The sequence below is a fragment of the Pelodiscus sinensis genome, chromosome 23 (genome assembly GCF_049634645.1).
Source record: "Pelodiscus sinensis isolate JC-2024 chromosome 23, ASM4963464v1, whole genome shotgun sequence".
Classification (NCBI taxonomy): Eukaryota; Metazoa; Chordata; order Testudines; family Trionychidae; genus Pelodiscus; species Pelodiscus sinensis.
In genome coordinates this window covers 10,595,878-10,611,715 of record NC_134733.1, presented here as the reverse complement: position 1 = coordinate 10,611,715, position 15,838 = coordinate 10,595,878, and the positions used below count along the sequence as shown (strand labels likewise).

The 15,838-nt window shown below is 46.2% G+C and overlaps 1 protein-coding gene across 3 annotated transcripts; it reads right to left on the bottom strand.

Annotated features, from left to right (window-relative positions):
- Positions 1-2,202: 2,202 nt before the first annotated feature.
- On the bottom strand, positions 2,203-13,856 carry MUL1 (mitochondrial E3 ubiquitin protein ligase 1). Of its 3 annotated transcripts, none has more exons than XM_006132732.4 (5): positions 13,722-13,856; positions 11,987-12,121; positions 10,905-10,992; positions 9,610-9,730; positions 2,203-4,335 (listed from the first exon to the last, which is right to left on the bottom strand). In XM_006132732.4, exons 2-5 carry the CDS (start codon positions 12,104-12,106, stop codon positions 3,606-3,608), a joined length of 1,059 nt encoding a protein of 352 aa, XP_006132794.1. In that variant the 5' UTR covers positions 12,107-12,121; positions 13,722-13,856; the 3' UTR covers positions 2,203-3,605. The 3 variants fall into 3 exon arrangements, with proteins under 3 accessions (XP_006132794.1, XP_075762362.1, XP_014433867.1); XM_075906247.1 differs by lacking the exon at positions 13,722-13,856 and adding an exon at positions 12,794-13,002; XM_014578381.3 differs by lacking the exon at positions 13,722-13,856 and having other exon boundaries at positions 11,987-13,002.
- Positions 13,857-15,838: the final 1,982 nt, after the last annotated feature.

The following is a 15,838-nucleotide window of genomic DNA, read 5'->3' as shown; positions in this document are numbered from 1 at the left end:
AACCATAGGGGCTTCTTGCACAAGAAATTCATGTTGCCTGTCTACACTGGCCTCTTCTGGAAGAGCTCTTGCGCAAGAGGGCTTATTCCTCGTGGGGAGAGGAATAACTCTTCTGGAAGAAGCCCTATTTTACAACTCTGTACTGTAAATTTACTTCAGGAAGAACGCTCGTGCAGTGTAGACAGTCGGCAAGTTTTTTGCGGAAGAACTACTGTTCTTCCACAAGAAGCTACCAGGGTAGACATAACCCTAGAGTCTCTAGGAATTGTTGGCAGGGAGCCAGAAGAGCCAATGCAAACAGTGTTGCTTTTTTAATTGAAAAGCAGGGCCTCCCTGCTGCAGTCTTTTGTGTGATCAGAGATGAGCTGGGATAGATGAGTTAAGCCAGAAACAAGGCATGGAATTTCCAGTGTTATCCAGGCCTCAGGAAGGACTAAACCTTGGAACAACAGATATATGAGTAAATCAGAGAATGTTTAGTCAGATGCAATCAGGCTATTTCCTTTATTTTGGAGTTTGTTGAACTCCTCTGTGCTGATGTACCTCCCTCCCCTATACACTGTAAATTTTAACTGAATCCCAGGGAAACAAATCTCTGTGTTCTTAATCTGCCTTTTTTCAGTTGCTCTGTAACAGCTAACAATCAAGCATGCTTTACCAAGTATGTCGTTTGTTAAATCCCCTTTTTAAGACTATGATCCGAATCCTGGGTCCCAGGCAGGAGGTTCTGTGTACATGTGCCTGAGACTGAAAGGTCAGCTATTAAGATATTTCAGTTTGTTTTCAAGCTCTCTCCAGAGGGAGGGTTAAAAAACTTGGAGTTACTCCACAGGAAGAAATTCCCAAGTGTGTCTTTCTGGGTTCTCAAAGGGTTTTTTGCATTTGGGTGGTGGCAGCATACCACTCAAGGTCAAGGAATCTGTGACCTACAGAAGTTTTTAAGCAGAAGCCTTTAGTGGTAGAGTATTTGCAGAAGCCTTTAGTGCCAGGGTATTTAAAAGTCTCTTGCACAGGTCTGCACAACATGCGGCCCGCAGGGGCTCACTGTGCAGCCCATGACCAGGACTGGATTAAGGGGCAGGCTAGGTGGGCAGCTGCCCGGGGTGCCAACCTCTGGGGGGGGGAGGTGAAAACACCCCAGAACCCAGAGTCGCTCTGCCACGCAGTGCACGCCTGCTGCGCTGCCACGTGGACGGGACTCCCCAACCCCGGGTCTCCCCTGCCCGCCATGGGGGGGGCAGAGAGACTGGGAGCACACTGGGGCCGGGCTCGCACTGTGCCGTGTGCCTATCCAGCCAGGGGATTGCCCCGGTCTACCTGGACCCCGTGCCCAAGGCATGCTCAGCCGAGTGCCGAGGCGCTGCTTCCAGGCGCCTGCTGCTGCACAAGTCCCAGATCCCGGTGCTAGCAGGTGAGGCTGGGCGGGGAGAGGGGCCCACCATGCTACATGAAAGGGGGGGGAGGGGAGTTGGAAGGCCAGACCAGTTAAAAAGAAAATGCTCCGGCGGGGGGAATGAGAGGAAAGAGGGAGCAGAAGCAGCATCTCCGCTCCCCACCTCTGCTCCTCAGTGCGGAGGGGGGTCCGGAGTAGGGAGAGGGCTGGCCGCTCCCCCCCGCCTGGAGCTGAGGTGGAGGGAGTGGGCGCCCCCTTTTCCCAACACTGCCCCTTAATCCTCTCACGCTTCTCCCGGTGGCGAGGCCGCAGGCAAGGGGAAGGGATGGGCACTCTGTATTCATAAATAAAAATTAAAATAATTTAAAAAACTGTGTGATTTAATTGAAAAATTCTTAATAAAGTATCAGCCCCCAACCTACTCTTGCAGCCTGCAGCGGTTTTCTTTGGAGTAATATGGCCCTCGCCGCTTTCCGAGTTGTGCAGGCCTGCTCTTGCAGATGCCCACCTTCTGCACTCGAAGCGACAGAGTAGGAAACAACCTTCATAGCTAACAATATCTCAAAATACTTTGAATGTACAAAAACATAATATATCCACTGAATGTGTTTACTGAAGATCTGATGTTCTCCAACATAAATATTGGCCTTAGGCTCACCCTGACCAGGAAGTCTTTATATTCTGCTCAAGAACAGCCGCTATTTATTATTTAATATGAAATTTGGGGAAGCGAAAGAGATTTTTGCTTTCTTTTTGAAGATAAATGTTTATTTCTCATCATGTATACTATACATAAAGAGGCGCACAGGTGTAATCAGCAAAGCTTTATTTATGTTGCGGTCAATGCACAAATATGCAATACATCCCTTTGTTTCACAAATTTTGCAAAATAGTCCTGAGGATGACCAGCACTTTGTGGGTTGACCACCACTTAAAATCAGCACGTTAAATCAGTGAAAGGAAAAAGGCAGAACGGTGTATTATAAAGTACATGACATTAAAAAAAATTTAATTCCACTCAAGATTTTACTTTATAACCAAACACTGTCTATTGTCACGACACTGCTTGGCCAGTTTGTATATGTGTCTGAACAAACAGAAAACAAAAGAATATAACACAAGACTCCAGAGGAGTGTCATCGTATTGCTTTTGTCAAGTCCTGAGTTATCTATGTGAAGTAACAACATTTATTCTGAACTCTCAAAGACAGATACTTTTGGAGTCTGATTCCAAAAGCTAAAATAGCAATCTCATCCTCCTTATTCAATCTCCATTCCAACTCCTAGCGTGTCTGACATCATTATCAGTCTCATGTATTAAAATAAGGGACATGGTCAAAATAAAAATTTATGAGAGAGAAAATGTCTTATGTGCATTATTACCATCTTAAGATGCATTTAACTTTTAATAATCTAAGTCAAATTTACTTTTCACCCTTTCTTTTGCATCCAACTCAAACACGGACAATGAAGTCAGACAGGTGAATCTGACTGTCTGTTTTTTGTGTGCTAGCATGACGTAGTTATTTATGGCTTTCCAATGCCACGGAGAAAGGTTTAATAAACAACCCCATATTGCAATGGAAACATAACTGCTCACTCTAAAGTATTTCATTAAAGTAGTTCCATTCATATGAATCTTTGTAAAAGGCCATAAATCCCTAATGCTAAATTCAGGCTCTAGCACCATTTTAATCCTGCAGTCTATGGGCCATTTCAGACTAAAGCTTTCTCTAGCCCAGGTATTTCAATCACTAGTAACTGCAGGTCCAGTTACAATAAACCAATAACACAAGTGCAAAAATAAGAAGATATGGAGATAATGACTCTAATAAACACAAGGGATTGAAAGTGCAGATAAACATATTAACTCACCAGCCTTATAGAAACTTCTTTTTTGGAGGTTGCATAAATCATCCTCAAAGTCTATGAGGGTGTAGTCCAAAGGAAACCTAATGCATTCATTGGCTTTTACACCCTTCAGGATTAGCTTTTAAGTTATAACCTTTAGGCCAGTTCTGCCTCTACTGTTGAGTTTTGGAGAACAAGATAGCCCCACACCCTAACTCTTCTCATAACAAATTTCACCCTGCTCCCCATCACAGGGAACAGCACCTGTCCAAGTTGTCAGTCAGGCCTATGAGCTAGAGGACTTGAGAAAACCCCTTAAGAGGGGAAACATTTTTGCAGACAGCTCCAAAGCCACAATCATTTAGCTGTTGTACAAAGGAACTACTCTAGCAATCTCCTGCCTACAAATAGGGCATTTCTTTGGATCTGGAAGTGCCTGGTAGCACTCATCACATGAGCAGACATGCCCACACTCTAGAAAGACACAGGACTTAATGTTACTCAGACAGATGACACAGGCATTTTTTGTAGTCTCCCCACCCTCTGTGTTCATGTCATTCCTTAGCTGCTCCTGAGTCTTCCTGAATTCATCTTGTATCTGTTTCAGGCGCTGCTTTTCTCGAAGCTGCCGGTACTGCTTCCTCAGAATGAAGAAGAGCGTGGCACAGGTTGCAAAGCCGAAAATGACAGTCAGGATTTTCCAGAGTTTGACACTTGATTCTTGCTTCTTCAGCAAGGAATCAAAATCCAGGCTGCTCAGATAATACTGCATCCCCTGCTTGGGGGGCTGCAACTTGATAGTGTTGTTGTCTAGGACCAACTCTCCTATTCCCGTTAATGTTGTTCCAACCTTCAGCATTTCTTCAGTTTCTTGAATGCCTTTGGGACGTTCTCCGCTAATGTAATGGCCAATCACATCCGTGAAGGATTGAATAGAGGGATGGAACTTTTCGTATACCGTCTCCAAGCTGAGTTCTGCAGAATCCAGGGGCTTTACCACCCTTACTGTGATGTTGGCACCGTCCTCGTGAGGCACTAAGTCAAAGGGTGTTGTGTTGGTTCTCTGGTGGATGATCTTTTCACAGTCATTCCTGGGGGAAGATAAGTGAGTGAGAAATAAAGCAAATCCAGGCATATACATTTTGCCATCAGCTGGAACATGTGATAAAGAAAAACTCAAGCCACTTTCCCCTAATTAAGGACTAGTGGTGAAATAGGTGTTCAATCTGCTTTGTTGTAAACACTCCATCTACCTCGAGACAACTTGTTTACAGTTGCCCACATGCAGCATTGCCAGATTCTGCTTGTTTCCATCCATGTGGTTTTTTTCCTACCAAAAATACTAACATGACATGCACATCATGCACCTGCACATGCACAAAGAAGTCCAAAGGGCTGTATGTGGCCTGCGGGTTGCAGGTTACCCACCACTATTTTTAAACTATGTCTATTTTGAAGGTGCATGTACTTGTCATGGGTACTTTTTAGTAAGATTTAATATCTTCTGTCCCTCTATTATTCTATGAGTCTTAAAAAGTTGTTAAAATACACACTGAAAGTTGATTCTATCCACAGCCAGGGGAAAAAAATCTTTATCAGCATTTAGCGCTACATAAGTTAAATCAACAAAGCTTCCTTCCTCTCACATACTTGCAATAGCACACTACAGTGTTGTTAAGCTCAACTAATCAATATCTGCAAAGAACTTTCAGATCCCTAGGCAAAAGGTGGTAAAGTAGTACAAAATATTACATTCACTGCCCCTGGAAAAAGGACCTTAATGCTATTAATGCCACTGAAACTTTCTGCAGTATTTGGCCCTCTTGGAAACACCCTCCTTTTCATTAGATTACAACCAATTGGATTATTGAACCAAGCACTCGTACTACTTGAATCCTGTTTATCACATGTCTTAGCAAAAGTGTCTCTAGGTCAAAATAACTCTAAAGCTGTTTCTTTCTGTAGCAGTGTTGCCTGGGGTTCTCAGTAAGCCCCTGTTTTAAATGCATACACTTCTGCTTAGCTCCATTACAAGGAAGCAGACACTGTACTTCCGTTGGCATGAAAATGACACTCAGACATATCGAATTCCATCTAATCTTCCAAATAGGTTTCCAACTTTGACAAAATGTTATGCAGCAAGAAACACTGCATGGCATACAAGCAATTTTAATAAATGTAACCCGATTAAGTGGGGCTTTGTTTAGGCTCAGAAAGCAGAGCAATGATCCGGTTTCAGCAGGTTCAATTGACAATGCGACTTCCTATTCCTTCTCCAGGTACTGAGTCAGGGAGTCATGTTCTCACAGATTTTATCATTTGAATTATATTTGTAGGTCTATTATTAAGAACTTATTTTAACATCTGGAGAATATTGCCAGGTTGCAACCATTGTTCAAACTGAACAATTTACAGCTGCTGACAAATGCTTTTAAACTTGCTAGCTTGAATTAGCATAATTACCTATGTTCACAGTACAGGCAGTCCCCGGGTTACGAACATGATAGGGACTGTAGGTTTGTTCTTAAGTTGAATCTGTATGTAAGTCGGAACTGGTGTCCAGATTCAGCCGCTGCTGAAACTGATCAGTTTCAACAGCGGCTGAATCAGGACGCCAGTTCTGACTTACATACAGATTCAACTTAAGAACCCCAGGCATCCCCAAGTCAGCTGCTGCTGAAACTGATCAGCGGCTGATTCCAGGAAACCCGGGGCAGGGGCTTCCTGTAGTCAGCCACTGGTCAGTTTCAGCAGCGGCTGACTTGGGGACGCCTGGGGCAGAGCAGCTGGGGTGCTGCTGGGTTGGTCCAGTAGCGCCGCCGCTCCTCGGCGCTACTGGATCAACCCAGCAGCACCCCAGCTGCTCTGCCCCAGGCGTGCTGATTCAGCCGCTGCTGAAACTGACCAGCAGTGGCTGAATCAGGACGCCTGGGGCAGAGCAGCTGGGGTGCTGCCCGGTTGGTCCAGTAGCGCCCAGAGCGGCACTACAGGACCAACTGGCAGCGCCCCAGCTGCTGTACCACAGGTGTCCGGAGCAAAGCCGCGGAGCACGGGGGCAGCGGGACAGCCCAGACGCGCCGTGGCTGTCCTGCTGCCCTCGGGCTCCGTGGCTTTGCTCTGCTTTGCTCCCCGTCCCCCTGGTCTGCAGACCAGGGGGACGGGGAGCAAAGCGGCGGAACACGTGGGCAGCGGACAGCCCAGACGCGTCTGGGCTGTCCGCTGCCCGCGTGCTCCGCGGCTTTGCTCTGCTTTGCCCCCCCGTCCCCCTGGTCTGCAGACCAGGGGGACGGGGGGGGGGGGCAAAGCAGAGCCAAGCCGCGGAGCAGCGGCCAGCTGACAGCCCAGACGCGTCTGGGCTGTCAGCTGACCGCGCGCTCCGCGGCTTGGCTCTGCTTTGCTCTGCTTTGTCCCCCCTGTCCCCCTGGTCTGCAGACCAGGGGGACGGGGGGGGCAAAGCAGAGCAAAGCAGAGCCAAGCCGCGGAGCACGTGGGCAGCGGACAGCCCTGTCCGCTGCTCGCGTGTTCCGCCGCTTTGCTTCCTCTCCCTGGTCTGCTGAAGACCAGGGAGAGGAAGGGCCCCGTTCGTAACTGCGGATCCGACGTAAGTCGGATCCGCGTAACTCGGGGACTGCCTGTATTTTAGCAGATACATGAGGGTCACAGCACATCCTGATCTTGAAATCTTTATGCAGGCTCCATAAATACTGCAGCAATTTTAGTTTTAGAGAATCCCACCCCCCCAAGACACTTCTGCTTCATACACCCAATAGTTTCATGCATTCTGAGTAGGCCAGTTACATGAAATCATCCACTCTTAATCCCCACCCCAAAGTTTCAACGGCTTGTAATAATGACTTTCCCCATGGCTATAGAGTGAAATACCCTCCCCAATGTAAACTGTTAAAATCCAATAGAATTCAAAAGTAGGTGAAGAATGTAACTGTTTGCTGCACACTTCAGTTCACCAACACTAATTTTTTATGATTTTATTGAAAAATGGTCAGACTCAGAGAGAATGCTCTACAAGGCTCACAGCTAATGATAGTTCAGGCTATGTTAAGGCTTTGCCATTCCCACCGCTCCACTGCCAAGGACTTAAGAACAAAAGCATCATCGATTGTATCAAAAAACTTCCAAAATAGTGCAGTAGCTGTTAAAAAGAACTAATAAAGTTGGCAGGCCTAAAAACCTGACCTATTTACATCAATTTGTGCAGAAATTGAGCATTTACAGGTGTCTTCGTTCTCAATTACCACCTCCAGTGCACTCTACCCGCTCATCTCAAACAAAAAAAGGAAAAAAAAAAAAAGAAAAGAAAAGAAAATGGGTTTGAGAGTGAAAAGTTTTCAGCTCCTAAAGAAAGATCTAATATGGGAAGGGGGATGGAAGACATTAAATCTTATTGAAAAGTATTCATGACATGTACATGACCTTCAAAACAGAAAGGGTATGTCTACACTACCCCGCTAGTTTGAACTAGCGGGGTAATGTATGCATACCTCACTTGCTAATGAAGCCCGGGATTTGAATTTCCCGGGCTTCATTAGCATAAGCGGGGAGCCGCCATTTTTAAATCCCCGCTGCTTCGAACCCCGTGCAGCGCGGCTACACGGGGCTCGAACTAGGTAGTTCGGACTAGGGTGCCTAGTCCGAACTACCGTTACTCCTCGTGAAACGAGGTGTACCGGTAGTTCGGACTAGGCACCCTAGTCCGAACTACCTAGTTCGAGCCCCGTGTAGCCGCGCTGCACGGGGTTCGAAGCAGCGGGGATTTAAAAATGGCGGCTCCCCGCTTATGCTAATCAAGCCCGGGAAATTCAAATCCCGGGCTTCATTAGCAAGTGCGGTATGCATACATTACCCCGCTAGTTCGAACTAGCGGGGTAGTGTAGACATACCCAAATACTTTAAAGGCAAGGGTGGGCAACCTGCAGCCCACATGCAGCTCTTTGGGCTTCTATATGTGGCCCACAAGACAATTTGTTCACTGTTGCCCACATGCAGGGTTGCCAGATTCTGCTTATTTTATGGAGTTTTTTTCTTACCAGAATTACTAACATGACATGCACATAAACCAAGGACACGTGAAGTGGTACGCGTGCTGACTGCACACATTATTGACTGAGAGAACCGGTACTCCCTCTGAGGCCAAAGGAACAACACGGTTCAATTGGCACACTGCACAAATTCTATGTACAAGAGCCCGTTAGCAAAACTACCCTATCCCGGAAGACTGTCTTGGTTACAACAATCCTGCGGCCCGCTGAAATGAAGGAGTGTTAGGCCCGCTCATTAGCCTAGGTTGCCCATTGCTGCTTTAAAGGCATTTAAAACTTTATATACAGGAATGATTTCACCCACGCTGAAACATATTCACCGCTGAAGTTAATCCAAACAGCTGATTAACACTGCACAGCAACATTACAGAGCAGTGTCACTTACCATCATACTCAGTTTTCATAGCAGAAAGAATTTAAGGAACCAAAATAAATAGAATTTGGCTAAGAACCAAGATTAACAATATTATTGCTTTTAAAAAGCGTAATTTGATCTCCAGTAACAAAGAGCTTATGCTCCAATAAATCTGTTAGTCTATAATGTGCCACAGGTCTTCTAGTTGTTTATACAGATTCAGACTACCACGACTGATACTAGTAACAAAGAGGTGATACTTAAAGATTTGATCCAAATGACAGAATTACCAGCGACAAAGAGTCTGATAATCGACACTAGAACCTTGATTCAAAATTGATCTGTAATCACTGTAAGCTGTGCACTTGTGCAGCCACTCAGGAGAAATTCAAATGCTGCCCAACAGATTAGCATAATGCCCATAGCTAGGTTTTATGTTTCTACTGTTGGTGCACATTTGCACATGCATTGGTGCACATAAAAATTATTCTGCACATGGATGAAAAAATCCACACAGGGATGGAAAAGATTAGAGGAAACATTGCTAGTAACCCATCCAAATACTGACTAGACCATGTTAAAGGTTGAATAACTCACATGACCATTCAGATACAAAGTATTTGTCTAGTTTTGAAACAGCATCCATAATTCATGGAAAACAAAATACTCACGCAACTAGTTACTAAGTAACCTGGGTTTACGGGTTACTTTATACAGAAGAAATTGCCCAGTAGTTGCCTCTCCCAATAAGAAAACTGAGCTACAAAATCAAGGTCAAGGACAAGATACAGCAATATTCAGTAGACTTCATGACCATATGAAATCCCACCCCTAAATTCTCTCACCTAATTCACTACCCAATTACTTTCTTTGGTAGATATCTTCATCATAAAACCAACAGGTGGTGCATAAATGTCTGGATGTTTTCAAAACCACAAGAGAAGTAGACATACCAGATATGGGTTGTTCGATTCCACACCATTTTGTGCTCCTGTAGTGTCAGCCTCTGAACCACCCCCTTGCAATTGTCCACAAATTGGCTGCTGAGAGTTTCCTTAACAGACTGTACAACACCTGAAAGATACAGAACCATTTTATCAAGAATTGTAAAGGTAACATTTGTTAACCATTATTTTACATACTTTTTATTACATATACAATTAGCAATGCCAGAGTTAACTCAGTTATGCAACTAAAGAAGAAGAGAATTAGTGCCAAGCCCACTGACAGGAGGGATAAAGGGGACAGTTGCCCAAAGACCCAGTGATTCAAAGGGGCCCAGGGCTTCTGGCTACCCTTCTGGTAGCAGCCAGAAGCCCTAGGCCCTTTAAATCATGGTCAGAATGCTATGTTACATGCTCTGAGGGCCGGGGGTGCGGTGCAACATGCTCTGGGCAGTGCAAAGGGCTGGCCGCCCTAGCTCTGCCCCTTCCCAAAGCACGGAGCCACCTCCCACCTCACCTAGGGGTCCATGGTAGCTGTCACTGCCACTAATTAATGCTCTCAATTGTCAGCATGTATCCCAAATGCAGAACTAGAATAAGGTCTAGGGCAGCTGTGGTCAACCCGCGGCTCACGAGCCACATGTGGATCTTGCCCCCGAAAAGTGCGGCTCGTGAAGCCAACAGCTCTCGCCCCCCGCTGGCTCCCCCTCGGCCCCCTGCTTCCGTGCGCTTACCAGGTCAGAGCTGCGGGGTTTTAAAAATGGCACCTAAGATGGTGGCCATCTTAAAGGGGCAGACTTTTTTTTAATTTTTTTTAATTTTTATTGTTTTTGCTCGACAATTCTGTTCTGGGGTTTTGTTTTGTTTTTTGCTTGACAATTCTAGTGCGGCTCTTTGCATTTTTTCTGGCTCTCTTTGTTAAATGGGTTGGCCACCCCTGCTCGGGGGGGGGGTGTCAAGTGGTGGATATAGAATAGTCAAAAAAAAACCCACTATCTTAGGGAGACTGCTTGATTTACATTGAAGGATCTCCATTAGAACAGAAATGTCTGTCTGGCATTAAATCCACTGGAAACATTACGAACTATTTTGTACATGTATATACTGAGCCTATTGCTTGAAATGGAATTTCATTATCCTTGCAAGTATTGTTAGATGACTCAGTGTCTTCTCATCCATCCTCTGCTTTAGTTACCTGAACCAGCATGAGAGATGACAATGAAAAGTATCAGAGGGGTAGCCGTGTTAGTAATTGGAAGCTGCATTTATAACTCTGTAGTGACATAGGTACTTATACACAATACCTTCAATAACTGCATATGGGACACATTTTCCTGGTGCTTCCATAAGAATGTTCTTCAAGTCTTGATCTAAATGTACTTGCTTTGCTCCCTATATAAAAAAGAGCCATGTGTATCAGTGTAGTCTAAACATGTTATAAAACAGATGTTAAGGAGATTTCTCACTTGACTAATTTCTAAAGATTGTGTTGTGTAGATAAACTTGAGGATAGGGAAAGGAGAGTTTTGAGGAATAGGGAGGGCCGTTCAATGCTAATTTACAATAGACACTATATTCAGGCTTGAAGGGCTAGATTGTTATAGGTAATTGTCAATTTAACCTACATTTACAAATAAAAAATATTTCCATCAATAATATCAAAATTTACAAATAAGCAAAGTAAGAAAAATGCTGCTTGAGAAATTTTTAGAAATTCTTAGCCCAGTGTCTATCATAATAGTTAGTTTAAACTATGACAGTGAAACAAGCCCTGAAAAAGTTTTAAAATATTGAAAATATATAAAGGGGAAAAATACATGGGAACAGGATATATACTCGAACATAAGCTTGTTCATTTATAAGAAAACCCCCCCCCAAACTTAGAGAGAAAATGGAAAAAGTCACCGACCCATTTATAAGCAAGCTTGTCAGCACTGGCTGAGAGATGTGCAGGCTGCAGGTACAGAGCCTCTCAGCTCCCATTGGCTGCTCTTCACAGTTCGCAGCCAATGGGTGCCAAGAGGCTACATGCTGGCAGCCAGAAAGTCCTTCAGTCTGTGCTGCTTCCCGAGCCACGGAAAGAACCCGTTCATAAGTCAACCACCGCTCTTCACAGTGGGATTTTTTTCCAAAAAAAGTCATCTTATGAACGAGTATACGCGGTATTTCACTTTCAAAGAAATGGAGCGCTAAAAACGCACTCTAAAGCCAAATAAAGAAATATTCAATTAAAATAAAAAAATCTTCAAATAAACCAAATATTGTCATCAGAACACTTTATTCTTTTATATGGAGTTTCTAATCTGCTATTTTTACTACAGTGTTAGATACCAAATGAAAAAGTTAATACTTTTCAGTAATAAAGTAAAAAGATCACACAACTGACCTTAAGGCTGTTAGCAACTTTAGATTTCTGCCTGTAAATGGAGTACAGAATTGCCGTGATAGCCGAACTAGTGGCCAGCAATATAACTTGGCCAGTAGACGGGCGCCCCCCACTTTCCATCACTGCAATTTAGCTCTAGTTCAAACATATTAAAAAAAAAGAAAGGGTTACAATTTGGTTTTCCCTTTGATATTTTCATACCCTCTGCTCCTTGTTTCCCACCCCGTTCCATTTTTTTCCTTCCCCCCTCTCCCTTCTCCCCTATTTATTTTGGGCCTGCACATCCTAAACTCAAAACTCCAGTCATCTGAAGAAGTGAGCTGTGCCCACAAAAGCTCATACCACCATCTACATGTTCTGTTAGTCTACAGCAGAGGTGGGCAAAAGGGCCTCTGCGGGCCGAATCCAGCCCACAAAGCAGGTAGATCCAGCCTATGGATACCCTGCTGTTCCCCTGCCGGCAAAGGGGCTCCTCCACCCCCAGACCAAATCATGGTTTGGGGGTGGGGTAGCCCCATCCCTTCCCATTTAGGCCCGCCCCTTCCAGGGTGGACCCTGTGCAAAAATTGCCTACCCCTGGTCTATAAAGTGCTACCAGACCATTTGCTGTTTTTTAAGTTAATAGTGATCGGGTTATTAAAAGACTTTTCTGTGCAAAATAGCTTTTATGTCACCCTGCTTTGGAGAGGAGGATCAGCTCTTATTAATGAAAAGGATTTACAGTGGTCTCAATCTGAGACAGAAGCACTGAGACAACTAGGTGGCAAGGGAGGTTGCAGAAAGCGGTTCAGGTAGCAAGAGGTATACTTTAGGGCAGCAGCTGATAACTGCTGGCTGTGAGTCAGCTGATGTGCTCTGAATAAGCACAAGCAAAAGCAGGGATGATGGCAGGAGGGCGAGGAGAGCAGAGCAAACCATGTTGACCACAAGCCTCTGGGAACCCCCCCCCCTCCAAGAACTCTTCTCTCAGTTCTACCCTACTCTTAGCCCTACTCTTCCCCACATCTCTCAACTTCCCCCCATAAGAGCCCTACTCTTCCCTACACCCCTCAGCACCTCACCGCCCCTCCCCCTCCTAGCCCCGCCTCCCCACAGCACTTCACCGCCCCTCCCTTCCTAGCCCCACCTCCCCGCAGCACCTCACCGCCCCTCCCTTCCTAGCCCCACCTCCCCACAGCACCTCACCGCCCCTCCCCCTTCTAGCCCCGCCTCTTCCCAGCACCTCACCGCCCCTCCCCCTCCTAGCCCCGCCTCTTCCCAGCACCTCACCGCCCTTCCCCTTCCCCTCTTAGCCCCGCCTCCCCACAGCACCTCACCGCCCCTCCCTTCCTAGCCCCGCCTCCCCACAGCACCTCACCGCCCCTCCCTTCCTAGCCCCGCCTCCCCACAGCACCTCACCGCCCCTCCCTTCCTAGCCCCACCTCCCCACAGCACCTCACCGCCCCTCCCCCTTCTAGCCCCGCCTCTTCCCAGCACCTCACCGCCCCTCCCCCTCCTAGCCCCGCCTCTTCCCAGCACCTCACCGCCCTTCCCCTTCCCCTCCTAGCCCCGCCTCCCCACAGCACCTCACCGCCCCTCCTAGCTCCGCCTCCCCCCAGCACTTCACTACCCCTTCCCCCATCCAGCCCGAAGCGTCCTCTCCTATTGCCCCGCACGCGCACGCAGCGTATCCCCTGCAGCTCCCGCCGCCGCCGCCGGCCTCCCTGCCCCGCGCTCTGTGCCCCAGGACACTCACCCCACCCCGCCCTGCCAAGCCTGCCCCTTTCTCTTCCGGCGCGGTCTGATGACGTCTGCGCTCTATCCGCGAGCAGCATAGAGATGACGCAGGGCCGTAGCGCGTGGGGCTAGAGGGTTCTCCGCTCCCCCTCCCCTCTCAGGCGGGGACCGCCCCGCCCGGCCAGAGCTCCCCGCCCCCGCCCCGCTCCTCTCTCTGGGGATGGGAGCCAGGGTCAGGGCGTCCCTGCCCAGCTCTGCCGCTCACCTGCGCGCCCCCAGCATCCCTTTGCAGGGGAAGCCCTCGCGGCGCTGTGCAAAGGACGGCATTGCCATCAGCCTTCGTTTATGGCTGGGGAAACTGAGGCACGAAGGGGGGGCGGGGCGACTTGCCTAGGTCACCCCCCGCAGGGCTGCGGCAGAGCAGAGAGTAGAACCCAAGTCTCTTAAACCCCGTCTGGTGCTCTGCCTGCGAGACTACTCTGCCTTATACATTTACCAAGCACCTCTCATCGCAAAGCATGCAAAATAGGAGTCATTTAGCTGAGAGGCCGTACTAGCCCAGTAGGTGCCCTAAGCAGGAATAGCTTGAGCCCAGCTTACTGCTCTTCTGCGTAAACATACAAATGGCATGATTTCCACAAAACAGAATATATACCCACACAGCGCATAGTGATGCACTTGTTAAAAACGCAATGTTAAATAAGAGGAATGGTAGCTGGGGGGTAATACTATACTTGCGGGGGCTTCTGAGTTGCTGGAAGACTTAAAATTGCTCAGTCTGCTTATGCCTGGTGACATCTTCGCCCCTGTCGAAGGGCAAAGGTCGTTGGGGGTGGAACACTACACAATTACACTACACTACATAGCAATACACAATTGGCTGGGGCCAACATTTTCAGATGTGGTGGAGGTAATAGCTAGGTACTTAAATAATCCATATTTAAGCACTCAAATACATGGCTTAGTTTTCTGAGACAATAGGCACAGCTCCTGAGATTAAAGTCTGAAATCAATTGGAATTGTAGGTGCTCAGCAGCTTTGAAAATCAAGCCACTTATTCAGGTGTTCATGTGGTGATTTAGGCATCCAAATTTGAAGTATATGGCCTGAAAACATTTTTGGGGAGGAGGTCAACCTCGCTTAAAAACAGAACGATTTCACTTCGGAGATCTGTCTCTCTATAACCTATATATGTAATTATAGCTGAAGAAGAGATTGGTGCTGGCTTGAGAGCTTGTCTGTCACCAAGAGAAGTTGATCCAATAAAAAAAAAACCTCACCTACCTTGTCTATGTAATTATACCACATTTCTTCACACCAGCATCTATTTTTTGTTCCTATCAGTGTCATATGTGTAGTTTATAGGAGAAGTTTCAGATGCTCATCAAGAAAAAAAATGGTCTCATTAAATGTAATAAATATTTACAAAACTCAGTGATAGAAATGTAGCCATATTAGTCTGGTGTAGCTGAAACAAAAAACAGGATTATGTAGCACTTTAAAGACTAACAAGATGGTTTATTAGGTGATGAGCTTTCGTGGGCCAGACCCACTTCCTCAGATCAAATAGTGGAATAGTCACAACCATATATACCAAAGGATACAATTTAAAAAAATGAACACATATGAAAAGGACAAATCAAATTTCAGAACAGAAGAGGGATGGGGGGAGGAGGCAAATGTCTGTGAGCTAATGATATTAGAGGTGATAATTGGGGAAGCTATCTTTGTAATGGGTAAGATAATTAGAGTCATTATTCAAACTTAGATGTAAAGTGTCGAATTTAAGCATGAATGACAGTTCAGAAGATTCTCTTTCAAGTGTACTCTTAAAAGGCCTTTGAAGCAGGATGCAGGTAATCAAGTCATTGAGATTACAACAAATCTCAGTTCTTTTCTGAATCAAAAAACAGGACTATGTAGCACTTTAAAGACTAACAAGATGGTTTATTAGATGATGAGCTTTCCTGAGCCAGACCCACTTCCTCAGATCAAATAGTGGAAGAATTTCTATCACATTTCTATCACAGTTCTTTTCTGTGATGCTTTCTTTCTGTCCACTAGATGGTGAGGCACCCACATTGATAGTGAAAGCAGGATCTGGCTTTGACTTTGAAAGAGCTAGTGGTGGAAAGG

Bases quoted from the DNA above. Each gene is read 5' to 3' on its own strand.
- MUL1 (XM_006132732.4), bottom strand. From the start codon at position 12,106: ATGGAAAGTGGGGGGCGCCCGTCTACTGGCCAAGTTATATTGCTGGCC. The intron at 10,993-11,986 runs GTCAGTTGTGTG...TTTTTTATATAG, and splicing joins AAGTTGCTAACAGCCTTAAG to GGAGCAAAGCAAGTACATTT. The intron at 4,336-9,609 runs GTATGTCTACTT...ATCTTCCCCCAG, and splicing joins AATCGAACAACCCATATCTG to GAATGACTGTGAAAAGATCA.